This window comes from Phocoena sinus, chromosome 6, assembly GCF_008692025.1.
Source record: "Phocoena sinus isolate mPhoSin1 chromosome 6, mPhoSin1.pri, whole genome shotgun sequence".
NCBI classification, from domain to species: domain Eukaryota; kingdom Metazoa; phylum Chordata; class Mammalia; order Artiodactyla; family Phocoenidae; genus Phocoena; species Phocoena sinus.
The window spans coordinates 1,627,617-1,655,124 of NC_045768.1; the positions used below are offsets into that span (position 1 = coordinate 1,627,617).

Here is a 27,508-nt window from a genome sequence, read left to right on the forward strand (position 1 = left end):
AGACGAGGAGGAAGCCACCGGTGCCCGGCACGGGCCAGTGCAGCCAAGAGCACGTCCTCCCGTAGCTGTCGGCTCGCGAAACACTGTCTTAGTTTTCTGGCTTAAAAAATCTCTCTTGTGAGGCTAATTCTGTTTTAGAGCAAAGAGGGGCCTTTGCAGCCAGTAATCGCGTCCCAAAGCATGGGTGGGGTGCCGGCAGCGGCTCTGGGAAGATGCCGAGAGGGGGTGCAGCTGGTGTTGCCCCAGAGCAGGGCTCACAGTGGAGGGGGCTCACCCTGGGGGCCCCGCCTCTGTGTTCCGTGCTGTTCGGAGAGCTGGGTCTTGAGGCTCCTAGAGGAGAAGCGGGGAGAGGGCGTATCATTCTTATTGCGGATGACGATGCCACAGTTGCGCTGGGGTCTCCGGGCCAGGGACTGGGCCCCCTCCTCACTCCTTGCCAGCCCTTTGATCGGGCCCAGAGAGACCCGAGCCTCACAGCTGAGTGGGTGCCCAGGCCCTTCCCCGATTCCCACTCCACCAGGGCAGGGAATCTCAAAGGCTTGTCTGACTAAGGATGCAAGGTGGGTGGGACAGAGTGGGAAAGCGAGGCCCAGAGATGGGGGCCCACCCAAGGCCGCACTGCCAGCCAGTGGTCTGGAGGAACCAGAGCCCCCTGGGCCCTCTGTGCTCCTGCTAGAGCCGCAGGCTGGGGTCCTGTTTCCTCTGACTGCCCCTCCCCTGAAGGTTCCCCCAGGCTGTCCCAGAGGAGCAGGGTGGGGCTTCCAGCAGTGAGAAAGGTAACCGCTGGTCTTCAGGCTGACCCAGGAGAGGCCTCGGTGGCCCTGTGGTCTCCCTTGCCAGAGGGGAACAGAGTGGAGGAGACCCTGGAGGTGCCCAGCCTGCCCCACTGGCCCCGTGGTGGCCTCTCCAGCCCAGAGTGCTCTGCCCCCTGGCTTGTCCAGGGTATCTCAGTCCCACGGCCCCTCAGGAGGCGGAGGGCCAGCATCGTGGGATTCCTGCGGGTGGGTGGCCGCTCACGCCACCTCCCGACGCCCTGTCCTTGCAGTGTACTGTCAGAACTTCGCCCCCAGCTTCAAGGAGAGCGAGATGAACGTGATCGCCGCGGACATGTGCACCAATGCCCGCCGCGTCCGCAAGCGCTGGCTGCCCAAGATCAAGTCCATGCTGCCCGAGGGTGTGGAGATGTACCGCACGGTCATGGGCTCCTCGGCCGCCAGCGCGCCCCTGGACCCCGAGTTCCCACCCGCCACCGCGCAGGTGTTTGAGCAGCGCATCTATGCCGAGCGGCGGGGCGATGCAGCCACCATCGTGGCTCTGAGAACTGACGCTGTGAATGTCGACCTGGGCGCCTCCACCAACCCCACCTTCGAGGCCGGCTCGGAGGCCGACGGGGCCGGCTCGGTCGTCCAGGAGGTGGCCGCGCCCGAGCCGCTGCCCACCGAGGGCCAGAGCCCCCCGCAGCCCTTCGAGCAGGGCAGCGCCAGCAGCAGCCGGCCCGCGACGCCGGCCGCAGGGAGGAGACCGGAGGGCCCGTACGCAGGGACCTTGTAGGGGCCCGAGGCCGGACGGGGCGCCAAGGCGGGTACTGAAGCTGCTTGCATGCGTTACTAATACAGACAAATGTGGTCAAGCCACTCACCTACTGAACTGCTACTGTTGCCTGAAAAAAATGTGATTTTTATCCTGCTTGTATTTAAAATTCATGAAGGAAACAAATGCATTCGTTATACTGTAAACGATTAGGCCCCTGGCGACCTAGTTGCGAGGAAGGTCCCGGGGCTCCTTTTTGATATTCGAGAGGTTAGTCTCCATGTTGTAGCTTTCCCTCCCCCTGTTCGGGGAGGGGGCGAGAGGCCGCCAGACCCTGGTGCCCGGCCTCCTGCCCCCACGGCTCCCTCTGCCTGGGGCGAAGCCAGGGGCCTGTGGGGCGGGAGCACGTGTCTCGGGACCCTCGTTCCTTTCCCGTGGGGACCCCCCACTCCTCCGGGACCACAGGCCAGGGCTGGGCCCCCAGGGGCCAAACTCCTTGTTCTCCCTTCTTCCTGAGACTCGGGGCTTAGGCCCGCCGGGTCCGCTGTGCGTGTGGGGTGTGGGTGTGTGTGCGGAGCGTGTGTGAGCGTATGCGGGGGCGGTGGTGACGGCACAGTGGTGGGCTGTGCTGGTCACTGTGGGCGGTGGAAGCGATCTGGGCTGCGTCTGCTCTCCTGCCCTGCGCCCGTGGGGTCTGCCCGACCCCTGCGGCTCCATGGACCCTCGGTCCACCTGGGACCCAGGGCCTGGGCCGCCGGCCCTGGCACCTGCTGGCTCCAGCCTGGCCACCCGCCGCCCGGCCACCCGCCCACCATCCTGTGAGGTGGGGCCGCTGCCCCGGGGCAGCCCACGCAGTCCGCAGCCACGTTGGGTTTATGTTTGTTTATTTGTTTTCGTCTTAATTCAGATCTATTTCATGTATGGTTTGGAAACGTTCAGACCCAAAAGAGCAAAAAAATTAGGGAGGATTGGGGTCCCTGCCCCAACCCACTACGGCTTGGGGGTAGGTCCACCTGGATACCATGTCCCCCTGCTCCACCGGCCAGGTCCCACTCACCTCCTGTTGAAGTGCAGCCAGGGTGTGTTCCGGAGGAAGGGAGCGGGGGGCCGGGCTGGGGCTGGAGCCAGGCCCCTCGGTGCTGGGCTCCCCCGGATGTGCTCCGAGCCCTGGGGTATGCGCGCCTCTGACGCGGTGGGTGGGTGGGTGGATGGTTGGCACAGGCCTGAGCTGGGGCGATTTGCAGGTGCACGGGTTCTGGAATGCATGGTGGGCGGGGTGGCGGGGGCGTGGAAGTGTTGGTTTGAGGCTGGAAAGCTCACTGTGAAGTTTAATTGCTGTTTGCGGGGAGGGGCGCAGGCTGTCCGAAGTGCTCGTGTCCAGACGTCCAGGGGCTGCCTTCCCCTCGAGTCCCAGGCAGCCCCCAGGCCTGGCCAGAGGCACACCCCACCCCCAGGCTTGAGCGGGCCTGCTGCTCCCCCCCCCCCCCCCCCCCCGTCTCGTCCCCCTGTCAGGCAGGTGTGGCTCAACCCTCCTGACCCGCAAAGTCGAGCCGCCCTAGTGTGGGTCCCAGCGGGAGCCAGCCTGGGGGGCAGAGGGGGGGCTTAGGCTCCTCCTGCTGACTGCAGCCCTCCCTTGTGGAGGGCGAGACCTGGGGGGGTGGGTGGGGGCGCCTTCCAGCCAGGCCACACAGGTGCCTGCCCTCCAGAGAGCGCTGATGGCTCCGGGCCGGGGTCGGGGGACCCTGGGTGGGCACTGGCGCAGGGAGGGCCGAGCCCTGTGGTCCCGGCCCAAGGGGCTGCAGCTCCTTCCTGCTGGGGCTTCGGACCAACCACCTGGCCCAGAGGCGGGCCTCCTCTGTCTCAGGCCCAGGTGGGATTGGAGCTGGCAGGGCCCCCCGCCCCAGGCCCACAGCCCACCAGGGGCCAGGACCAAGTCCTCCTGGAGTTGGGAGGAGGCCACACCCCCTAAGCTGTCAGGAGGCTGTGGGGCGGGGCGTGGTGGGTGAGGCAGACCCCACCGTCCCCCGCTTCAGACGGAGGTCCCTTCATCTGTCCCTGCCCCACGTTTGCACTTTCATTCCACCATCCCTGGGGACCTTTAGGGGCTGGCTGCCCGTCCTGGCTGTTGACAGAAGGGCTCGCTCTTCCCTTCTCCTCCACTCCAAGGTGGGCACGGCCCTCACCCGAGGCCAGGACAAGGAGGGGTGCCGCTGGTCCAGCGGGGGAGGCGGGGGCCTCCCTGAGATGGCGGCCTCCCTGAGACGGCCTCACCGCCGCTCAGGCTAGCACAATGTCCCGTGACCTCTGTCCTTTAATTGTTTGTAATCGCCGTCTGTTTTGTTGTTCTGGGTAAGGAAGGCAAGAGCTACAGGTGAAACTTTAATAATAATCAAATGTGAATGGGTCTGAGCTCTCCCTGCGCCCCGGGCGGGCCAGGCCGAGCGTTTTGCACTAATGTGTCCCGCGGCGGACGTGGGTTGGGAGCGTTGCAGACGGGCGTGGCTGATGATTGTATCTGCCGGGGCGCTCCCTCTGCGTCCTGAATGTTCCTCGGGGTGGGCGGCGGCGGGCCTGGGCTCGGAGGGGCCTTCCAGAGTGCCTTAGCATCTTCTGATCATTTTTCCCAAGGAAAACCAATTAAGAGAACCAGACCCTCCCCCTCCTCTGTTTACAAGACGACTAATTCCTGTCCTGTGAGCGTGATCCTGACTCACCCAGATCCTGTAGACCGAGAGACAAGCCACTCAGTATTTATGAGATGTCTGCACCTTTATCCCTAAGCTTGACTATTAGCAATACGCATATAACTACATAGAGTCTATTACATAGAGCTAAGTCCTGTCAGCGCCTTTGGAGGAGAGAAGGACTGGGCCAGTCCCAGCGGCTGTGGTGGGCGGCTGGCCTGAGCTCCAGCGGCCGCCTGCCCTCTCCTGCCCTCCCCAGCGGCCGGGATGTGCCGGGGAAGCAGCTGGGATGAGTGCAAAGGTCCAGGAGAAGGGACGGGAAGATGCGACGTACTGCGAGCTCGGTGGGGCCGGCGGCCTTGGTACTTGAATCCCATCTTGCGTTCTGCACCATGTCTGGTCTCGCCCAGAGTCCTCTGTGGTTGCTTAACCTTGCATTTGATTCGATTGGCTTTCCTTGCCCCTGAATGTGGACGAGAGGCGAGGGGAGAGGCCTCTGAGGTGCAGCCCTTGGCCCCTGCCTGCTGTCCCGGAGCCGGGCCTGTTTCTCCTCCGTGAAAACGCATTCCTTGGCGGCCTTAGAGGAAGGAGGAATGCAGAGAGAGGCTCGCCCTGGGAGGGGTCTGCTGTGTGCCCGGCCCTGACCTGTCCCCATCTGATGGCCGGAACCCTCCAGCACTGGCCCCGTGCGTGCCACCCTAGCCGTTGATGGCTTAGATGCCCCTCCAATGGGTTATCTTTATGGAAATATCTTGCTGCAAGTAGAAAAAGGCCTATGGCCCATTGACCAACTGAAAACTCAGAGAAAACCTCTGTTTGCCTCTGCCAGCAGTAAACCCTAAACACAGAATCGAGCGCTCAGAGCCGTCCTGAGCTTTAACTACTGTTTCCAAATGCTGCTGCGTAAATTTGCCGTTACGTCATCCAGCCAGCTCCGGGCGTGTCACCCGCCGGTGGCCGGAGACCATGGGGGGCTCGGTACAAGGTGTTTCTAACCTAGCAAGGGTTTGTGGGTTCTGTTTGTTTGTTTGTTGTTTTGTTTATTTGAGAAAAACGGAAAGGAAAGTGATGCATCTAACGCGTTCGGATTGGACAACCTGCTTGAATTCTGATCGATGCTTCATTGTTAGTGTTTGCACATGACTGTAATTTTTATGTCAAAAGAAGCCAAAACTTGCAATACTATTTTTAGCAAAAAAATAAAAAATAAAAGAGCTAAATATAAAACGTATAAATATTTTTGACTTGAACATTTGGATGGCACTGGGTGCAAATAGACCATTCATCCTTTGGACGGAATGTTTGGGAAAAAAGAGACTTTTGAAAAGGAGACGGTTGAGTCCGTGGAGGGGTTATGTACTGTAACTCACGACTGTTAAAAATAAATCAATAAATTGTCCTGTGCTGTATAAAGGAGGCCTGTTTCACAGTAACACTGAGTTCCATTTCAGCCGCAGAAGAGGCTGGCTTTTTTTGTTTGTTTTACTTTCTTTTCTTTTCTTTTTTTTTTTGTTTTTTTGTTTTTTGAAGAAGAAGGAGGAAACCTCTGTTTGCTCCTCCGGCGCCTCCCTCTCTTCCGTGCTGCTAATTGGCAGAGTCCAGACTGTTGCTTTTTCGCCACGGCTGACACCGTATCGTAACTCAGAAGACAACGTCCGCCAGCGACCAGGAAAGCGAGGGCTTGCAGTGTGCTCAGAGCCGGTTCAGGAGGCGAAATCCGTTACAAACAAACAAAAGGATGTGATCGTTCATTGTAAAGCGCTTTGTAAAATTCACATTTACAGAATAATAAAGTCAGTTCAAACCCAGGTTGCCTGCACTTTGCTCGCCCAGTGGTGTTGGGGGGCGACATTGAGAAGCCAGGGAGGGGGTGGGCTGTTGGAAGCAGGGTGGTCAACCATCCCAGGACACCCTCAAGACCCGGGAGCCCTGGGCGGGGGAAGGGCCATCCCCAGGCTCGCTGCCCACCGTCCACACCTGCCCCACTTACCTCCCCCTCCTCCCAGTATCTTACAAGGGAAGGGGGCTGGTGGGTAGGATGTCCTTCAGGTCCAGTGCCTGGGGGAGGGCCCTGAGATCCGGGTGAACTGGCGAGGCTCTCCTTTTCTTTTTCTTGTCCGCAAACTGGGGCATCCGCCTCACCTGGCTCACCTGCCTGCCACCCCAGGTGTGCGGCTGCCTCCCTCCCCTTCCCTGCCCTGCTCCTAGGCCAGGTCTGCCCCCGGGTGGATGGAGGGGGAATTGCAATGGGCGGAGCAGGTCACCTGGCTCGACTGGGGGCCCCCGGGGCCAGGCCAGGCTACTCCATCCCCTGACCGTCCCTGGAACCGTCCCTCCAGGCCAGCCCAGGGCTGGGGTTCTCTGATTCAGGCCTGGCAGCTCTGTCCCCCCTGCGCTCCTCTGCTGTACCCATGGGACCTTTCTGGGCTCCTCTGGGCCCTGGTGGGCGAGGCCCTGCGTCAGTGTGCCGCACAGACACGGGTCAGGTCTGGGGCCCTCACGCGCGATTCCGACGCTCGGACACCTGGGTGGTGGGCTCCTCATCGGCTCTGTGCTGCGAGGTCTTGTCCAGAAGGCTCACCTCTGACCTGCTTCTAGAAGCATCTCCGGCCTCTGCCGCTTTCTCAGGCTTTGTAGCAGCTGCTGTACCCAAGCTTGGGGTGGATTTATTTGCTCACTTGTTTACCTTGCCTCCCCCAGGGGCAGGGGTCTGTAGGTCTGCTTCGTGTGACTTTCCCAGAAGGGGGTCCCCTGGAGCCATGGCCAGCATGGAGCAGACACAGAGTCTAAAACGGGTGAGTGTGGTTTCCCGATGGGCCCCTGCAGCAGTGGGTCTGCTGGTTTGGGGTCGCCCTGATCCGCCCCCTCCTGCAGGGGCCACATCACACACAGGGGCAAGCTTGGGGAGAGCCAGGCGCGCCCGCCGACCCCAGGGCCCAGCCCCGATGGCCGAGCGCTTCAGGTCCTGTGTTCAGAGCTGTGCCCTGCTGCCCGGAGACCAGCTCACCCGCCAGCTGGGCCTGTACAAGCCCCTTCCCCTTCCTGCCCGGGGCCTCAGAGCTGCTGAATCAGTGGGTTCTGGGTCTCCCACCTGGGCTGGTGGAGACACCCAACCTCGGGGCCACAGGCTGCACCCCTGGAAGGCCCCCAAACGCCATCATAGGCCTCCAAATGCCCCCATTCAGGCGGGAAGAGCTGGGGCCCGGGGTGGGGGTGGGGAGGTGGGGATCTTGAGGAAGGGCTCCGCTCTGAACCCAGGGGTCCTGCCGGGTTCTTCTGGCTCCAGCCGCCCAGCCCAGCCCAGCTGCTTTCCCCATGCGAGCCTCCCGGTGTCCTAGGAGGGGGCGATTCGGGCACCTGCCAGCCTGGCTCTGTCCCCTCCAGCCTCCGTCCTTCAGCCAGCCTCCCTGCCCTTGTAGCCTCCACAGAAACTGGCTGAGGCATCAGAACCTTTGCATCCCACCCCTTTGTCCTGCTCTGGGAGGGGGTGCGGAGTCAGCAGGACCCGGAGGCTCTGCCGGGAGCCCTTTGTCCTCAGGAACAAAGGGTCAGAGCCCGGTGGGGGTGGGGTCCTGAGCCCGCAGGGCAGGAGGGATGGTGCCTGCCTCTCTGTGCTGCCCCGGGGCACCCAGCTCTTCTGAGGTACACTTCTCTGAGCCTCAGTTTCCCTGAGGCTCAGTTTCCCTTTCGGCCACCTGGGGCCCCCCACACACAGGTCAGGGCACATGGGAGGTAGGAGATAAGCAGAGGTAGATTCGGTGACATTGTGTCAACAGGACTCCTGCTGTGACAGAGTGGGGGTTTCAGACCGTGAGGCCATCTCCCCCCTTGGGCCAGCTGCTTGGGCTTCCCCGGGGTGTCTGTGGCCAGGCCTGGAGCTGGGAGGGGGCCTGAGGAGTCTGTCCTGGGGTGGTGCTGGGGGTCTCGTCCGGACCCAAAGCCGCCCCCCACCCACCCCCCGCCTTTTGGAAGCGGGCCTCGCTGAGCAGAGAGGCAGCGGAGGGGAAGCTGGTCCCAGCCTCCTGGGACCGTAATTTACTAACAGCTCCAGACAGACAAGTGGGGCTGGGAGACGGATGGCGCATTGCCTCACGGGGAGGGCCGCGGAGGCCCCAGTTTCCGGGAAAGGCAGCCTGATTCTCCAGGGAGGGCGGTCAGAGGTAGGGAGCGGAGAGGCCTTGACCAGGCGGGGGCAGAGCCCACCTGCCCTGGGCTCCGGGCCTCAGTTTCCCCTCCTGCCTGAGGGCGGGGCTGGCCCAGGTATGTGGCTCTGTCCGGGTTCCATCAGGTAAGGACAGGGTGGCCCGGCAAGGAGCCAGCCAGGTTTGCCCCGTGGACTCTCCGCGGTTGGACCGGTTCCAGGTAGCACAGGGCCCCTTGCGCAGGGCGGCTAGGGCGCCACGCCAGCAGGCAGCTCTCCTGGCCCAGGAAGTTCCAGGGTGCCCCGCACCTGTACTCCAGACAGGCCCCGGCTGCTGGTTAAGCCACCCCATCTCTGGCCCTCACTCCACTCAGGCCCTTGGCCTCCCTTCTCCTGGAGCAGGGGCAGGGGCAGAGGCAGAGGTCATGGCTCCCAGCTTGGGGGCTGCACTCGGGCAGTGGGGGAGGGGAAGTCACTCCTAACGGCAGGTGTTCAGAGCTGGCCTCCTGGCAGGATTCCCTAGGCAGCCCCCCTGGGGACAGCCCCTGAGGCAGGAGTGGGGAACTTGACCTCCAGAGGACCTGTGGTCTGGGTCTCCTTCCTCAGCTGTCTCCGCCCAGCATGCCTCGGGCCTCACAGGGTTGGATGGAGCTTAACCCCGGCTGACCTCTGCCCACCCACTGCCCATGCAGGGCCTCATTGGAGTCCCACCACAATCCTGTGAAGTGATCCAACCATAGCCCCATTTTTCAGACAGGGAAACTGAGGCTCAGAGAAGTTTATGAAGTCACCTGGACATAGCTGGAAGGAGGAAAAGCCAGCATTTGAACCAGGCCCCTGCCTGGACTGACCTCACTGGGCTGACCCCTGGCTGAGGGGAGGGAGCTTCCCCAGGCTGGCAGGTTGGATGGGCTCAGCCGGGACCAGCAGAGGGTGGCCCGGCTCCTCCACCACCAGGTGCCGCCTGTCCATCCGCCACTCCGGTCAGACTGCGGCATGCATGGCCTGAGCCTCGTCCCCACCGCAAGGGGGGTCCACTCGGGACACCTGTGGGGGGCGAGGGCCCAGAGCTGAAGCCCCTGCCCTGGGTGCCCGCCCACCTGGGGCTGGTGGAGCAGGGGACGGGCAGGGTCCCCAGCAGTGGTCCCAGACTTTTGCTGCGGGCCACACATCCTTGCCCGCTCCTCTAGGCTGGGCTCCCGGGGGCCCCCGGGGCGGGCGGGGGGGTTTCAACTTCGCCCTATCAGTTAGGCTGCAAACCACACTCTGCTCGCTCTAAAAATCTCGGGGTGTCGGCCCCGTTCACGTCTGCTGGCCACCGACCGACCCCCGACTTTGGTGAGGTGTCTCCCACCCCTCTGCCCATTTTCTGAAGGGGGGGTTACCTTGTCCTTGTGCATCCGAGGAGCCCTCGTGTAAAGGCCTACTGGCCTGCTCCCAGCTGGCTGTGTTCTCTTGGGGGTGGGGGGTGGGTGATGGCCAAACAGAGGCTCTGAACTTTTATATCCACTTGCCTTGCGGTCCTCCCCCACCCAGGACGGCAGAAACGTGCCGGGCGGCTTCCTCCCAGACTCAGATTCCGGCCATCCCAGTCTGCTGAGCCGGGGGCCCTTCAGGTGGGAGGGAGCACCCGGCCTGCCAAGGCCCATCCTCCGGGGAAGGGTCTCCCCACTGGGCTGCCAACTATGGCAGCAGGATTTACTGCAGGGCCGGGGCCCCACCGCCTTACTTACGTGGCTGCACTGGAGCTGGTTCCGTAGACCCGGAGCTGCCTGCTGGAGGCGGGTGGAGGGCCGGCTGGTCCCGGGGAGGGGCTGCCCCAGACCCGTCTTAGTGTCACCACAGGCTGACCCACCAGTGGGGGCTTTGCAGGGACCTCGGGAGGCATGAGCCGTCTCCTCCTGCAGGACAGGCCCGACGAGACCACAGGGTCAGGGCCGAGGGCCAGGGAGGGCGTCTGGACCTTGACTCAGAGGGACGTGGCGCCCCTCTGCCCCGGGGTGTGGGGCAGCTCCGTCTCAACTGGGACCCTGCACAGACGCCTGCACCCATTCTGCTTTCAGTTTCTGGGATCAGAGCTGAAGTCCCGGAAGGGAGGCTGGGGCCTCAGCCGAGGGTCAGCAGGGATGCTTTGAGGGCAACACTGCATCTGTTACAGAGCTCTGACCCTGAGCAATCCCTCTGGTGGGAGCCCTGAGGTCTGCCACTCAGCCCCCAGGGCCCCCATCAGTTCCAGGAGGTCCCCAAATCCATGTCACCCCGTTCCTGACAAGGAAACCATCACCTATGCTCACACTCCCCGTTACACCTAGCAGACGAGCCTGAGGCCTGCAGAGGGGCGTGGCCATAGCACACAGCTGGCCAGCTGTGTGGGAAGGAGGCCCATGCCCTTGACCCCTGCCCCGCCCCATGGAAGCCCACAGAGCCCCTGCCGGCTACACCAGGCATCCAAACCCGAGGTCTGATAGCAGGGGGGGCGAGCGAAGGGGCTGCCTCAGGGCACCTGTGCCACAAGGCACCCCATCCCTGACGAGGGACACACGGGCCTTGGACTGGCCCAGCCCAGCTGGGGAGAGATGAAGCCCCCTGAGGAGCGGGGTGAGGGAGAAGCATGGAGAGGTCAGAGCTGGTAAGGGCCCCTCTGGGCTCAGGGACTGGCTGCGGGGCTCCCGGGAGCTACAGCGGGCCGTGGAGCTCGGTGCTGGGCTCTGTCTCCACCCGGGCCCTGGACACTCACTCGAGTCAGGACCTCCACCTGCCCCTCCTGCAGACCCAGAGGCAGTCTGAGCTGGAGCTGACTCCGCGCCCGGCTCTGCGGCCTCCCCAGTGCTGGGCCCCAGAGGTTCCTCCAAGACCGAGTGGCAGAGCCCCTCCGGGGGGGAAGGGAGTCACGAGCAGTGGGCAGAGCAGAGGGGAGGCTGGCCTCGGCAAGGCGGCCTGGCTGAGGGGCGGGGAGAGTGGATCACTCGGACCCCACCCGGATAGGCCGGGGCGTTGCTGCAGACCCACTCCGAGTGGGAACACAGAAGTGATTAGGCCTAAAAGCTCGGGCCATTTAGCTTTTATACGATTGGCATCGAGGCCCGCGGTGCCCTCTGCTTTTTGCTATTTGATTATACCTCGGTGCTCAAAATACTGTTCCTGGAATGGAGGGGCCCGGCAGGCCTCCCTGGAATGGAAATCAATTTGATTAGAGAGCAGTCAATTACCGTGAGGACGAGGCTGCCATCCAGCTCTGCAAAACATGGGAAACTCTCCGAGGAAATGCCCACGGGGCAGGGGGGGGCTCCAGGAGGGAGGGGGCGGGGTGGGGGCAGGGCTGGCCTCCTCGGGGGCACCCCAGCCCCGCCCACACCCCAGGTTGGGAGGGGTGGAGGGGTCCCGAGCTCATTCCCTGCTTGGCCTCGGTAAGCGCTCGGGTTTCTCCTCCCTAACATGGGGTCGTGCTGATGCCGCCTCTCAGGGTTTGGGGGCCTCAAAGGGCCGCGCTCACAGGGTGCACATCGGTGCCTGGTGCATGGTGTATGTGCAGTGAATGCCGGCCCGGGGGGTTCTGTGAGGGCAAAGCAGAAATTCAGCTCCCAACACACACACACACTCAGAGCCCTGGGGGATTTTAGCTGGTGATTCTGTACCAGGAATCCAGGGAACGCCAGCCTCCCACAGAGGCTGGGTCTGGGCTATTCTGGGGTCCAGGCCCTCTCGGGCCTGTGTCTGGCCTCCACTTACTCCTGCATCAGAGATGAGATGGTGCCTGTGTCAGGGGGTGGCCCGGCAGGGGGTGGCCCGGAGCTCCCCGGGTAGGCCTGGCAAGGTGTGGGCCCCCCCAGGACCTGCCCAGGCCTCCACCAGACCTTGCAGTGCCTCTGTGCTGATCTCCGGGGGCCTGATGGAGGGGACAGAATGGGGACAGGAGACTTGCTCCGTCCATCCCCCCGGCCGGATGTCCTCGTGCAGTGAACAACCTGCCGGGCCTGTGACAGGCTCCCAGCTCCATCCTCTGGCTGGGGACTTTCTAAGTCACTTGTGTGAGGTTTTGTAAAATAGAAGAGTTTCTATCTTGCTGCGGTGTCATGGAAATGAGAAATCACCCCTCCACTCAGTATTTATAGAGCATCTACTCGGTGCACCAAACTCAGTGGCTGGTGCGTGCCAGTTGCCCTCAGACAGGAGCTCCAGTGTTCACGGTTTCGCTGGCCGAGGGGGACGCAGGGTCCACTGGGGGCACCAGCCCGGCACGTTCAAGAACGGGAGGCTACCGCGCTCTGCAGGCGCACAGGGACTGTGGCCCCCGCGTCAGGGCTCCGTGCGGAGGGCCTTCCACGTGGCGGACGCCACCCCCTCCTCACTCTTCCTCACACGCCCGAGAGAGAGAGAGGTGATGGTTTCCGTTTAACAGATGGGAAAATTCAGGGCTGCCAGAGCCTGGCTCCAGTCTCATGGCTGGTGACACTGAAGTGGTGCAGCCAAAGCGGAAAACGGCCTGGCAGTTCCTCAAAACGCCAAACATAGAATCACAACGGGACCCAGGAATTCCACTCCAAGGCTGACACCCCGAAGACTTGAAGACAGATGTTTAAACAAAATCTCACAGTACTGTTCACAGTAACCAAAAGTAGAAACAAGCCGCCCGTCCGTCAACAGATGAAGGATAAAACGTGGTCCCTCCACACGATGGAATATTATTCAACCATAAAAAAGAACGAAGGGCTGATTCACGCTACCCCGTGGATGAACCTTGAACACGTGATGTTGTGTCGAGGAAACCGGACACAATCTTGTATGATTCCATTTGTGTGAAATGTCCAGGAGAGGCAAAGCGGATCCGTGGTTGCCAGGGGCCGAGGGAGGGAGGGAAGGACGCGAGTGACTACTTGATGGGTACAGGGTCTCACTCTGGGGGGAAACGTTCTGAAACTAGATGGTGGTGTTGATTGCACATCATAGGGAATGTACTTAATGCCACTGAATTGTTCAGGTTACTGTGGTTAAAAATGGTACATTTTATGTTTTGTGTATTTTATCACAATTTTGTGTATTTTATCACAATTGAAAAAAAGAATCCTCACGGCCAGTGAGTGATGGAGCTGAGATGGGCAGCTGAGTCAGGCTGGCCCGGGCATCACCCTCCACCCAACGCTCCCCGGAACAGGGGCCCACCTCGCAGGTGGGGTGCCTCACGAGTGCAGGTGGGGGTCCTGTCGACCCCCGGGGATGCTGTGACCAGGGGGACAGTGGGTTACTGTGCTTCCCAGGTGGGCAGCCCAGTGGAGGTGGGATGTTCTTCTCCACTAACTGAGCTCGTGTCTGATGAGAAGTCAGCTCTGCCAGAGCTTCGGGGTCAAAACAAAGGGCTGGAGGTGACTGGCCCACGCAGGGGACACTGTTATCACGGGAGGAGCCAGGAAGGGGAAGCGTGCTGCAGTCCGGGGCTGGCCCAGGGTGCTCTGATCCCAGGAGGGGCTACCTGACCCCCTTCCAGACCAGGGGTGACCGGGACGCAGTGGGGGGGCTTCCAGGGCAACTTCTAGAAACCCGAGGGGCCGGCCAGGCCACCAAAGTGGAGGCAAGGCGGCCAGGTAGCAGGGGAAGGGGAGGAGGGACTGCAGAGTCCGCAGTGGGCCCACCCCCAAGCCCACGTCCACCTGTGAACCTCAGCCCCCCAGACTGCGAGAGGAAGCTGCTCCCACCCCCCCCCCCCCAAGCCCCTCAGCCACCCGGGACGTGAGCGTCTTGTCCCCTTTACGGAGGGGTCTAAGCCACATGGATGTTTGGAGGAGAAGCCAAGACCCGACCCAGGGCTCTGAGTCCAGCACCCACGGACACCCATAAGTCCCAGAGACACCCTGGCACCTGTGAGGGAGGGGCAGAGGGTCCGTGGGCGACCTGGACAGTGGCCAGTGGGTCGGGAAAGGCTTCCTGCTGGCAGTGCCCCAGAGCGGCTCCGAAGGAGGTGAGGGCAAAGGCACGGCCTGAACAAAGATGGGGCCCAGATCCAGCCGCTCTGGGTCGGTGGCCGAGTGAGCCTCAGCCCTGGAGAAAAGGGACGGTCCTGTGGCCTTGAGGGCTGGGCCCGCGACATCCGTCTCTCCCAACAGACTCCTCAGCTGGCTCTGGGGCCGTGCCACCCGCGGGCCGGCCTGGGCGGGAGGAGGGACCGCCCCCAGGAGAGGCAGCTGTGCTGTCAACCCCAGCACCGCGGTGCACGTCGCTGTTCTGAGTCATGTGCTCCCTGCGTTTGTACTGAGAGTGGAGCAGACACTTTACATTACGGATTCCAGGAGCACGTTACGTTTAGATTTAATAAGACCGTTATTGTTTGGAAATTAAAGCCCCATTGATTATTCTCAGAGCATTGAGGTGCGGCCGTACCATGTCCAATCACCACTTTAATTGCAGGGGCGCTCAGGAGGGCGTGTAGGGGCCGGGGGCGGCTTTCCCATCCTCGGTTTCTGAAGCCCTGTCCCCCGTCCTCACTCCAGAGCTGAGCACAGCTCCCGTGCTTGAGCCCCACGTGCGGCAGTTACCACCCTTGGGCGGGCCTGGCGGACGCCGTGGAATCCTCCAGAAGCAGCTCTCACTTAGTTCGTTTTGCAGGAAAGGGGACCGAGGCTCAGAGAGGGAAAGGGACTCGGTTCAGGCCCCTCTGCGTGGCTGGCTGGCTGCGGGGTGGGGGGGGCAGGGGGCGGGGAGGGACACGCGGTGGCCAGGAGGAGATGGGCCCGGGAGGGGACCTGTGGGGGGTTGGCTGGGTGGACACGGAGCCTGGTGAGCAAAGCTTTGCTGAGCACGGGCCACTGCGGGGGAGCAGGACACCCCCAGCACCTACCTCCCCCGGCTCTCCCTCCCCCTCCCAGCCCGTGGGAGAGGCAGGGGCAATTCCGGGAGTACTCCCCCACCTCAGCCCCCAGAGCCCCTCACTGCCCCTCACACCAGGGGCTGGAAGCCACTAAGTGCCTGATGAACTCTTGTGGCCGCAATAAATCTGGTCACTTCGTCCCTCCTGAGACAGAGGGGAGGGCGCTCCGGGCTCCACACTGGAGGAAACTAGCTCTCTGACCTCCACCAGGCTAACGCCCCGCACTGCGCTTCCTGTAACTGGCAGCCACGCTGTTAATAATCTCTAATAATCTATCAGTTGGCCCTAAAAGCGAACATTTATCACCTGCTTCAGGAGGACAGGAGCGGCCTCTGTGGGTGGCCCGGAGGGGAGGCTGGGGACGCGGGACCTACCTGAGGCCTGCAGCGGGTCCGCCAGTGCTGGGCACCGGACACCTGGAGCGGGGCTTCCAGGGACAGAGTTAGGTCCAGCGTTTCCTCTGTGAAAGGGGCTGACTGGCTCAACGCTGGCCTCTCGCCCTTGGTCCCTCCAAGAAAGGACCGTGGGGTGAAGGAACCAGAGAGCCAGGAGGGAGGCAGCTGCCCTTGGTGTCTACCAAGCAGGACCCCTGAGCAGAGGCAAGCCGTGGGCTGGGGGGTCTGCCCTGCAGCAAGGTGGGCGCCCCGAGCGTCTGTCTCCCCTGGCTAGGGTGGCCAGATTTGTCAAGTGAAAATACATAACACCTTGTTAAAACTAAATTTTACACTCACAGGAAAGAATTGTTTTAGTATAAGTACGTCCAACGCAGTTTGGGGACGTACCTATACTTTATACTTTAAAAAATCATTGCTTATTTGAAATTCGGATTTAACTGGGTCTTCTGTGTTTTGTCTGTGCTGCTAACCCTTCACTCCCTGTGGTCTGGCCTCCCAGCCTCCCCTTCTGCCTTCCTCTCCCTCCTCCTGCTCCACACTCCACCCCCCACCCCACATTGGAGTCCCACACCCTCTGGGCTCCCCAGGGAGCTTCAGGGGTCCCCCATCCCCCCAACATTGCCAAGGAGGTTAGTGCTCAGAAGGGATCCCAGGCACTTTGAGGGCGGCAGAGCCGCTCCACACCTGGTCGCACACACACACGCACACGCACACAGGGGCTGGAACACTCAGGGAGACTGAGGCCCCCAGGCACCCCCCTGCGCAGGGTGGGGGGGTCAACGGGCACCCACCGTGCAGTGCCATGGGGGCCTTGGTGGAGAGTGGTGAAGGCCGATCCTGGGACCCAGAAGGTCTGCTCTAATTCCTTCCCAGGACGGGGTGGTCAGCCCCCCCCCCGCCAGGGAGTCCACCTGGGGGAAGCCCGTCACAGGGCTCCAAGGCCCCCAGATCTCTCCCAGGTTCCCACAGTGATGCCCGCCCCACAGCCCAGGCTGGCCCCGCCCTCTGTCTCTGCCTGCTGGGGATCTGCTGTGGGCACTGCTCCCTTCTTCTGTTTAACCAGCGAGGTTTCAGCTGGGAAACTGTCGTCCACAGTCTGCAAACAACCCTTCCCGCTCCTCCGTGCCGCCTGCCAAGCGCCACCAGCCGCCAGCTTGGCTCACAGCCGGCTCACGCAAGCTGCCCGGCCTGGCACCGGGCTCCCGCCGGGCTCCCCGGGGAGCTGGCTGGGGCGGGCTGTCCCCACAGCACTCGGGGCCCTGCAGCCTCGTGACGGAGCTCCAGCCCCGCCGTGTCCCCCCAGGGGCCTCTGCCATCCTTAAGGCCCCACAGGCCCAGGAGGAATCTGGGACCACCCCCCTCGCCGGGAGACACCGTAGGGGGAATTCCAGAGCTCTGGGGAGACGGTAAATCTGGGAAGCGCTGAGGGGCAGGTGTCACCGAGCCTTGGGGACAGGCTGCCTCTTGAGGTCAGCCCTGCGCCAGGGCCCCGGGCCCTCCGGCAGCCCTGGTCTGCTCTCGGGTCCCCTCCAGTGGCCCCTGGTGGCCGATCAGGGTCACAAGCACCTGGGGTTCTCTGGGGTGTCCCTTTCCCTGTGCAGACACTGATACCAGGACTCACTTTGGCCAGAGGAAGGGGTGCAGTCCCGGGACCCTTCTCGTCGGGAGCTCAGGCCGACCACTCCTGTGCTGAAGGGGCTTTCCCCATCCTTTTGGGAAAGGTGCAGCCTCCACGCCCCAGTTGGACCCAGGCACTTGCTGGCAGAGCAGCCTCTGGGGGCCCAGAGCCCGGGCCCCACCGGCTCCCCTGGTGCCCAGACCACACCTGGTCCTGCAGACCCCGTCTCCTCAGACCCTCTGCTGGCAGGAGCTTTGGGGACCCACTGGAGCCCCCCCAGCCTCCGAGCTGCTCCCAGGCCCCCAGGAGCCCCGCGGCAGCTCTCAGGCTCAGTCTTCAGAAATGAGTTGCACAATTTAAAATTAATAATCGTGCTGTCTCGTGGCCTCATAATTAAGTGTCTGTTCATCCCGATTATTGTCAGAGAGTGATTTGTTGCTCTCTGGGTAATAAAAATCAACCTGCTTTAGGCAGGAGCCTGGGGCAGCTGGTACCCTCGCCCCCAGCTGCAGCCAGGAGCCCAGAGGAGGGGCCGGTGCCCACCTCTCTGGCCGGGGGACCCTCGGCCTTGGCTCCGAGGTGACATCCGGGGGCTGACAGGCAGAGCGAGGGGCAGGGGCTGGGGAACTGCAGGGTCTCAGGGTTCAACGAGAGAGTGTGGGTGGCTCCAGGTGTGCCCCCGACTGTGCACATGCGTGGGAACAGGTCATATTAGGACGGAAAGGCAGGGACTTCCCTGGCGGTCCAGTGGTTAGGACTGCACGCTTCCACTGCAGGGGGCACAGGTTCAATCCCTGGTCGGGGAGCTAAGATCCTACATGCCGCGTGGGGCAAAAAATAATTTAAAAAGTTAAAAAAAAAAAAAAGACAGAAGGGTGGCTTTTGGGGCTGGGGGAGGTGCTGCAGGGGAGGTGCAGATGGGGGTCCTGGACCTGTTAGTCTTGGCTCTTCCATCAGGAGCCCCACTTGGGCCTCAGTTTCTCCACCATCAGAAATGGGGTGACGATCACCCTATCCCGTCTCCTGGGTGGGAGGGACGGAGGGGGTTCTGCCCAATGGCGGGAGGAGCCAGTGATGTGCCCCGCCCCCGCACAGTGGACCTTGTAGCACTTCCAGCCACTGGCCGGGCACTCGGGGCCAGGGCCACCTTGCCTGGTCCTGCAGTCCCTCCCTGAGTGTGTCTGGGCGCCCGCCTCCTGGGGCCCCTGGTTTGTGAGCCAGGTCACTGGGGAGCCACCCCGCAGGGTCCACTGAGGCCCACGATTGCAGAGCCCCCCGGCTCCCAGCCAGGAGAGGATGTGCCCGTTAGTTTTTGCAAGTGTCGGACAGTGAGGCCCAGAGGAGCTGGACGTGGCGTTCAGGTCCTGGGGGAGACAGGCGGACCCTGCCTGGGCGCCAAAGCCATAGGACGCGGCTGCTGGTCCCATGAGCCAGGGGTCATGCCTCAACATCCTCACGGACTCCACGGGGCCCTGGAAAGGAGGAGGGTCCCTGGGGGCTGACATTAGTCAGTCTGCCCCCGATGCTCTCGCCCGGGCCGAGGCCGGCAGGGGTCTGAGACCACGGCCCGTCCCACACCCGCAGATCCAGCCCCAGGCCCAGGGCTTGGCTGTTTTCCTTTGAGCATTTAAAAAATTAGGCCAAAACGCGCGTACAGAGATTTTTGCGAAGGAGGGGAAAGTGTGAAATAATGAGCTAGCAAAAGAAATTTGGTCCAACATCATCTTCTAACAAGAACTGACTTTAAAGCGGCGGTTATTAGCCACATCTCCTTTCAGGAGCAGTTAAAGATGCCTCGGAAGGTGAGGCAACTAATTTTTAAGCACATTATAGCACAGCGAGCCATTAACGAGGTGGAGGCATTAACCTCCCTGTACTTGGCAAAGAGCCGCGGACACTCTCCAGACGGGCCCAGCACCAGACTCCACCCGGCGCCTGGCCTGGCCGGCGGGTCCCCGAGCCCCGGGAGGCAGAGGACGGGGTTGGGTGGGCTGCCCAGACCTTCCTGTCACTGCGTGTCCGGCAGCTCGATAGACACAGGCGAGGGTCCAGTGGGATGCAGGGCTCAGTCTGGGGAGGGTCAGAGGTCAGGTCGGAGGTCAGAGGCAGGCTGGCGGGCCCCTGCCAGGGTCCTGTCGCTGACCTGTTGCCCGGAGCCGCAGTGCCCTGGCCCTTTGGGACACCGCCCGGCTCCAGGCCCCGGGACCCACGCAGCTAACGTCCTGGCGCGGGAGGGAGGGGGGAGCCTCCTCCCATCTTGGAATGCCTCCTCCCATCGCCCCGCCTTCCCTGTGCTGTGCTGGGCTCAAGGTCACGTGGCAGGGCCAGCACTCCTGCCTATCTCTGGGCCTCGGTCCCCCCAACCTGGGGGTCCTCTCCCACCTTTATCTGCTGCTGTCATCGGCCGAGGCAGGGACGCCACTCCCACTACAGCTCAGGGGGCCCCGGGGGCCAAGGTGGGGGCCGCATGGGACCTTCCCTAGCCTCGCTGCCCCTCAGGTACACCCGATGCTCCCTCCGCAGGCTCTGTGCCCTGCTTTCCCTCGGAGGGGCCGGGGTGTCGGGAAAAGGGGTGTGAGTGAGCGTCTCGTGGCCGCACGGGCGATGGTGTCTCAGGGCCCCTGGTGGCTGAGCAGCCGACGGCCTCGACTTGAGATCAGACACAGTTTAACCACGAGGGCAGCCCGGGTATCGTGGTCTGGGCTGGGGGACAGGCCTGCTCCTGGCCGGGTTTCTTGGCCTTTGGACAAGTTCTCTGGGCCTAGGTGGGAGGGACGCCCACCACCCGAGGTGTGCATTGCAGTCACCCTCACGTGGTTCTTATCTGGCATCGTCGGGGTGGAGGCGCCAGCATTAGGGGTTAGTGCGTTTCCCGAAACTTGGCCCCTTTAAATACTAGACCCCGTGAAACTGTTTTTGTTGGAAGCCCTTCTAAAAGCCGCCTCCTGGTGCCCTGCCTGCGCAGGAGGGCCCACTGAGCACCATGGACAGGTCACCATGGGGCAGGCCCAAGTTCCAGCCCCTCGGTCCCTCCGTCTGTGTCCTGCAGCCTCCTCTGTTCCTCAGCCATGGGTGGGCGCCCAAGCCAGAGGCCCAACTCAGCCTGAGAAAGTCTCTCGGGTGTGGGCCGGCCCCTCGCCTCACATCTCTGGCACTTCCCGTCTGGAGCCCTGAGGCGAGCTCCCCCGTCCAGGCCCTGCTTCCCGAAGCAGCACCCAGGCCCCTCCTCCCCACCAGGGTGGCTTCGGGTGAGGCTGTGCACACCCAGGACCTGCTTCGGCCCCTCCTCCCTCCCAGGGCAGGTGGTACGAGTGGAGAGGGGGTCCCGGGGGCCCCCAGGATTTGCCATGGGCTTCTCCCAACGAGACTCAGATGGACCTGAGGTGAGCCTGCAAAGTCTCATGCTTATAACTTTAAATTTAAAAAGCCATGTGCTGTTTATGTGTTCTCCCAGCAGCTCAGCGAGGCGGCCGCGTAAAGATCATATTATAGTACAAGCCATTATGCGCCGAGTTGACTATATATACTTTTCTAAATGGTTCAGCAAACAGCAGCCTCCTTATGGGCAGGGAAGGAGAACTGGTTCATTTGGGGAAACAAATGATCCTTGATTTGATTTTAAATGCAATGACAGCCAAATTTATTTCTTATTTAATCACTTCCCTGTGCCGTTGAGAGCAGGGTGATATTAAACCCTACAACGCGGAGCAGACTCTAGAATCGGCCGAAAGAGGCAAGCGAATACGTTATGTTTATAGGGCAGAGGGAGACTGTGGAGCGGGGCACATAACCAGAATGGGTATTTTTGTCATTTATACAGTAGGTTATATCATCAGTTCTTCCTGCTTCCAAGTTTGCGGTAATAAAAATATAGGCAATGTGATTCTCTTTGCATTACAGATAAACCATCTTGATTCTTTATTAAATATTTTTATTAATCTGAAGGACTGCAAAGCATTCTTGCCGATAAATCAGGCATGGAGCAGTCCTCTCCCCTCTGCTGGCTCTGAGACGCAGCCTCGTTTAAAAGCCCGCAACCCCAAGGAAGCAGGTTTCCATATTCATGGCCCAGTGGTCCCCCTGTCCCCGTTTATGGCCACGTGCACCGGCAGAAGTGCCGCTAACAGGGTATTTGTGCTTCAATATCCAGTCAGTTTGGAAAATCGATCCACAGTCCTCAGTTTTGTGCCTGTTTAACCGGGAATTACTACTCCGGTGTCACTGCAGGCGTCGGCTGGGGCAGGAGGGCCCTTTCGGCCCATGCTGAGGGCTGACAGGAAGCTGCGGGGCGGGGGGGGGGCGGTCTCGGGGGCTCCGGGAGAGGCGTCGGCCTGGGCAGCTCCCAGCAGGTGTTTGGGGCCCAAGAGACCACGGAGGCCACCTGGGCGTGAGGTGGAAGATAGGCCAAGGGTCAGCTGCAGCGGGGGACCCTGGTCCCAGGGCTGGGGACAGCCAGGGTGGGGCCCCTCCAGCTCCGGCCCGATCCCCCTTCCTGGTTGGCCTGTCCTCCCACCGTGGTGAGGGGCCTGGGTGAGTGTGGACTGGCTGGGGTCACCCGCACAGGCAATTTCTCGCTGGAAAGTTTTATTCCAGCCTCTGCTGTGGACCCAGCCGGAGCCGGGAGGGTCACCTTGCTGGGAAGCTGTAGGAGGCGGTGGTCCCTCGGCCCCGACCCGCGTGTCCTCCGTCCACCCCCCAAGCCTTGCTCGCTCCCCGGGGGATGGTCAGCTGTGCTTCTGGTGGCTCAGGCTTTGACAAGAGCACAAGGGTAGGGACCCTTCCTAGGGGGCCTGCGGGCTGTCTGCTCTTGGATGGGGTGCAGATCTTGGTCTGTCCCAGCTCAGGGTGGCGTCTGTGAGGGGTGGTGGCTGGGCCAGGGCCTGAGGGGACTCCAAGGGTCTCCCAGACTGGAAGGGGTTCAAATGGCTCTGGGGATGTCATAAGGCGGCTGCTCAACGGCCCGGGCGGGAATGCCAAGTGGACTCGTGCCGAGACCGCAATGCTGCCTGCCGCTTGCGGGCCATGACGGAGCCGCAGCCGTTCTCCCCAACGCCTGGGCCCTTCCTGTCCAGCCACCGCACCCTCACCTCCCAGCCCACCCCAAGTATGAGGAGGCCTGGCGGCCCTCGCCTGCGGGTCCCCTGGCCGGCTGCAGCTGGGGGCCCTCCAGTGTCCGGCCCCTGAATCCTCCCTACAGAGGTCAGGCCGACTGACCCCACATTCAGGGCCCGAGTAAGGCTTGGGTCAGGTCCCAATTCTGCCAGCCAGGGTCTGGTGACCTCAGACGAGCCCACACCACAGCCTCCACACCCAGCTTCTGTCCTGGCAGTGCTGCTGTGGGTCATGGTGAGTACAGGTAGGGTGAGCCTCTGGGAGGCAGCCCTGTCCCCTAAGCCCTGGAAGGACAAGCCAGGTCCACCTCGGCCAGGGATGCTGGAGGAGCAATCTGGGGAGGCTTCATGGAGGAGGTGCTGTGGAGAAGGCCCTGTGCCCAGCACGAGCCAGGGCCGGGGAAGGAACAAGCCTGCAAGGGGGATGCAAGGACTGGGGTGGTTGGGAGCAAGATGGAGAGGAGCCCTGGGAGGGGCAGATGGAAGAGGCCTCGGCACGCGGGGTTGTGCTGGGCCCGCAGCTGCCTGAGGGGCCCCGTGCGGGAGGAACAACCCCGCAGCGCTTACCAAGCACAGCCTGGGGATGGTTACATGTGGGTGCCCAGCACTGGACATTCAAAATGACCAGTGTCCCCGCGAGAACCTGAGACGTGCAGAAGGGGGCAGAGCCAGCACCAAACCGGGGTCAGCCCTGAGACCCGAGCTGGCCAGACCCAGAGGAAGGAGGGGTGACCTGGAACCACCGCCCAGTGCAGCCCAGGAGGGTCGGTGGGCTCCTGGCACCCTGCTGTCCAGGGCAGATGGGACCCACCTCCATCACCTCCTTGGCTTACAGGCAGGCCGGGCATCCTCGGGGCCTGCGCTGTGGACAGTGTGTGTCTGGAGGTGGGCAGTGCCCGAGAACTCGGCATCTGCTGCAGCAAGGGCCCTCCTGGGGGGTGTGGAGAGGGAGGGCAGGCGGACTGCCTGGCCGGGCACCAAGGGAACGCCGTGTTCCCAGTGCCTCCTCGGCGGGGACCCTTCTAAATGCAGCGCATGTGGTCCGCAGTGGCCGGACTCCAGTGATGCCGGGGCGGGGGAGGGGACAGAGAATGGGGTTGGCTGTGGGCTCATCCGTGACTGTTCCGAGGGGCAGGGGCGCCCCTCATGGCAGAATCATCTGACTGAGGGGGCCTCTCAGAAACCCGCCCCTCCCTGAAAATTCTGGTGTTGCTGGAGGAACCGGGGGCGAGAAGGGGTGGGGGGTTAGCCAGTTCATCTTAAGGAGCCCGCCTCTCTGTGCTTCAGTTTCCCCTCCTCTCAGTGGCCTGGCCCCCCAGGCAGGAGTGGTGCCGCGTGAGTGGCAGGGATTTGCGGGTGCAGCTGCACGTGTGGGACCGAGGTCACGAGGTCACGGCACTCTGCCCGCCCTGCCCCCAGTTTCCAGCTCACTGCCCACCCGGACAGACGTGGCAGGGGGGCGCCCTGGTCTTGAACAGACTTGCTCCACTCCCGCACCCCACGTCACAGGGGGCCCCCGCATGTAGGGACGGCCTCACTTCAAGCCCCACCCAGCCTGAGTGCCGGCTCACCCCAAAGGCTCTGGTGCGGGACAAGGGCTGGTGGTCCGGGCCTTCGCTCAGTTTTGATTTCACGTTGTGAGACGTTCTGCCCTTTACAAGAACCCGCATCCTTCTCCTGGGATCCGCCCCCACCCACAGCCTGCCGGGGAGGCGGGGCCAGGCTCATCTCTAGTTAAAAGGTGGGGAGACAAAAGTCTGGGCGGAGAGAAGCATCCGGGGGGGCTTGGCCCCTGCAGCCTGCGGTCCAGGCGCCTCTGTCAGAGGTGAGCCCTCTGTAGAGGGCAGACCCCTGGAGGGCCACCCTGAGTGTGCGTTGGCCCCGGGGGGTGGGGAGAGGGGACAACCAGCACTAGGACTGTGCTCAAGTCCCTTACCTGGTGACCGAGAGCCCCTGGGGACGCCCAGCTTGGCCTGAGGCCGCCTGTGTGTCAGCCGAGGTGGCAGAGGCAGAATGCTGGCTCTTCTTGGTCACCCTCAGCGTGTCCTCGGGCCAGACCTTCCAGCCTGAGTTTCTCCCAAGGGGTGCGTGGCGATGACGCTGCAGAGCCGGGCTGGGGTCTCTGAGGTCTCAGCCGCGGAGGCGGGGGGCGACGCAGGGCACCTCTCGGGCAGGCGAGCCGCTGTGGGGAGACGCCTCTGGAAGAGGCCATTCATTCCCGGAAAGAAATTAGTTTTGTTTCGTTCAAATCATGCCTGCCGGCGGTGTAGCTGCCTGGTGCCTCTCAGGGGCTCTCAACAGCTCTGGTCTGTGGGATGTTACAATAGGGGTTCGGAAACTTTCCAGACACTCTAAGGCACCATGGGGGCTAGGGGCTGCTCCGGGGGGTCCCCGGAGCCTGAGAGCTGGGGGCCTGACCACTACCACCCCGCCCTGACAGCCCTGGATGACGGTGCAGGAGTCTCCTCAGTGGCCCCCATCCCCAGGCGCAGCCCCCCTCAGCGACACCTGTGCTGAGCTGATGACAGCTGTGTGCGGAAGCAGGTCAGCCAAGGCTCTCCTGGGGGATCAGAGGGTCCGGGACAGCCCCCTCCGCCTGCATCTCGGGCTTGCCCCCCTCCCTTCCTGGGAAATGACAGATCCTGTGGTGGTCAGTGAGGGCGCAGACAAACAATTCCACATTAGAAGGGAGGGAATCCTGACGCCGTAGAGCATGGACGGACCTGGAGGACGTCGTGCTGAGTGAAATGAGCCCAACACAGCAGGACAGGTCCTGTGGGATCCGCTCACAGGAAGCCCTAGAGGAGTCACATCCACAGAGACAGAAAGTAGATGGCGGGGCCGGGGCTGGGGGCGGGCGGTGATGGGGAGTGAGTGTCTAGTGGGGACAGAGTGTCAGTTTTGGAAGATGAGAAAGTTCCGGAGACGGATGTGGTGATGACTGTACAACAGTGAGAAATGTGCTTAATGCAAGAGAACTGGACCCTTAAAAATGGTTAAAATGGTAAATCTTGTTATGTGTATTTTACCACAAGTTTTAAATATATATTTAAAAAATTCCCAGGGGAAAGAAAAGGACCCACGTTGGTGGAGTATGGTAAAGGACACAGGAGCCCTGAAAGCCACACCCTGCCCCCCGGGGCCAAAGCTGGGACAGTAAAGCGAAAAGTAATGCAGTGTGTACTCCAAAGTGCAAAACCAGCGTCCGCGTGAGCACACGGCCGCAGAGAAATGGCTGAATAGACACAGAAAGGGGAGACCAGGGGCAGCCCTCCGTGCAGAGCCCCAGGTAATACGTGCAGACACGCTGGGGGGCAGGATACCCGCCCAGGAGTGGGCTGTGCGCAGACTCCTTCCAGAGGATAAAACATGCAGGGGGAGGGAAGGAGCGACGTACGGGGAGAAACCTGACTACAGCTCAGCCGGTGACCAGGGTCACCTCGGCAGTGACAGGGCATGGTGATGGCCTGCACCCCTGGTTCCATGGCGTGAGAAGGGCACCTCACCTCCGAGGTCTCCCCAGTCACCACCACCCCCGTCCGGTCAAAACATCAGACAAAGCCTGACGGAGAGACAATCTACGGGATCTCTGTCCAGTCCTCCGCGAGTCAAGGCCATCAAACGCCGGTGAAGCCTGAGAAACTGTCACAGCCCAGAGGAGCCCCAGGAGACATGAGGACCAACTGCCACGTGGGTCCTGGGAGAGGAAAGGGACTTAGGGGAAAACTGAGGAAACCTGATAGAGGATGGACTTCAGTTCATTTAAAAAAATGTATTCCTGGGGAGTGCCAGAGAGCTCTCGGGTAAGATGTGACCTTGGGCGAGTCGTGGCCTCAAAGGCTGGACGCCTGGACCAGGGCCTGAGCAGGTCCCTCCAGCCCCAGACCCCAGGACACTGCGCAGGTGGGGAGCAGGGCAGCCTCCCCACCCCCCATCCTCCCCGTGGCCCGGGGCCGTCACGCACGCCTCCATCTGCGTGTCTGAGGCTCTGTGGCGTGCAGGACCGTGAACGAGTGGGTGGCGTCCATCACGGTGGAGGGCAACCTCGTTTAGGACACGTGGCGTTTTCGGGTCTTCAGGGAGAAGAGTCAGGCAGACGGAGGGCTGAGTGGGCTGGCGCTCAGAAGGGCGTCCGGAGAGAGAGTGACCGGAATAACCACATTTTAACCCATCAACCTGTGGACAGTTTTGTTATGAAAAACACCAGAAAGCCATTAATATAAATCATGAAATATTCAGCAAGGAAGTCGCTTAAACGTCTCGTGTTCCCAGAAACGGTGCCGGATGCTTCCTGCATCAGGGGCGCCCTAGCACCAGCTCTTCTGTGTGTCTTCGGAGGCTCTTATCGCAGGACTGGGAAGTGTTAGATCATCGCCTAGTGTGGGGTGGACGCCGGGAGAGGGGAATGAGGCGCTCCCGGGGCAGCGGCCACGGCCCCCTCCATGTAGCTGCGTGCTCTCTGGCTCCCGGGCCTCCCACCAGCCGCCCCCGTGATCCGGGCTCACATGGAGGGACCAACCCCTGGGCCCCCGTGTCTGTCTTCAGAGGACACGGGTGGCTGGTAGAGCCTTGAGCGCTGCCGGTCCTGATGGCCTGGCCACCCCACGCCTTCCCGGCTCCCGGCCACCTGTGCGAGCCGCCCAGCACTAATGCCGACAGCAGAGAAGCCCCCACGCTCTCACACTCGCACTTTGCTGGGCTCCTTACAGGCGACAACCTCTCGTTTCACCCTGGCCGCCCTCTCAGACCCCGTAGCTGCTGAGCATCGAGGTGAGGATTTGGATCCAGATCTTTCTGGCTCCAAAACTGTGCTCTCAGCCATCTTCCTGCCTGCGTCCGAGCAGTTCCTGCTGCAAAAACACAAGACGAAGCAAAACAGAAAACACCAGGTGGGGGAGAAGATGAGGATGTGCCCGTTGGGATGGCGTCTGTCAGACAGACAGAAAACAGACGCGGAGAAGCTGGCAACCTCGTGCGCTGCCGCTGGGAATGGAAAAGGGTGCAGCCGCTGTGGCAAACAGTATGGAGGGTCCTCCAAAAATTGCACAAAGAGGGCTTCCCTGGTGGCGCAGTGGTTGAGAGCCCGCCTGCCGACACAGGGGACGCGGGTTCGTGCCCCGGTCCGGGAAGATCCCACGTGCCGCGGAGCGGCTGGGCCCGTGAGCCGTGG

At 62.2% G+C, this 27,508-nt stretch overlaps 1 protein-coding gene across 2 annotated transcripts in view; it reads left to right on the top strand.

Annotated features, from left to right (window-relative positions):
• The window catches only part of NACC2 (NACC family member 2), a 73,038-nt gene extending 67,016 nt beyond the window's left edge, over positions 1 to 6,022 (top strand). For both annotated transcript variants that reach the window (XM_032634018.1, XM_032634016.1), the window contains exon 6: positions 1,046 to 6,022. In XM_032634018.1, the coding sequence (XP_032489909.1) occupies positions 1,046 to 1,551 (506 nt within the window). In that variant the 3' untranslated portion in view covers positions 1,552 to 6,022. The remainder of the gene's footprint in view (positions 1 to 1,045) is intronic.
• The last annotated feature ends 21,486 nt before the right edge of the window (positions 6,023 to 27,508 follow it).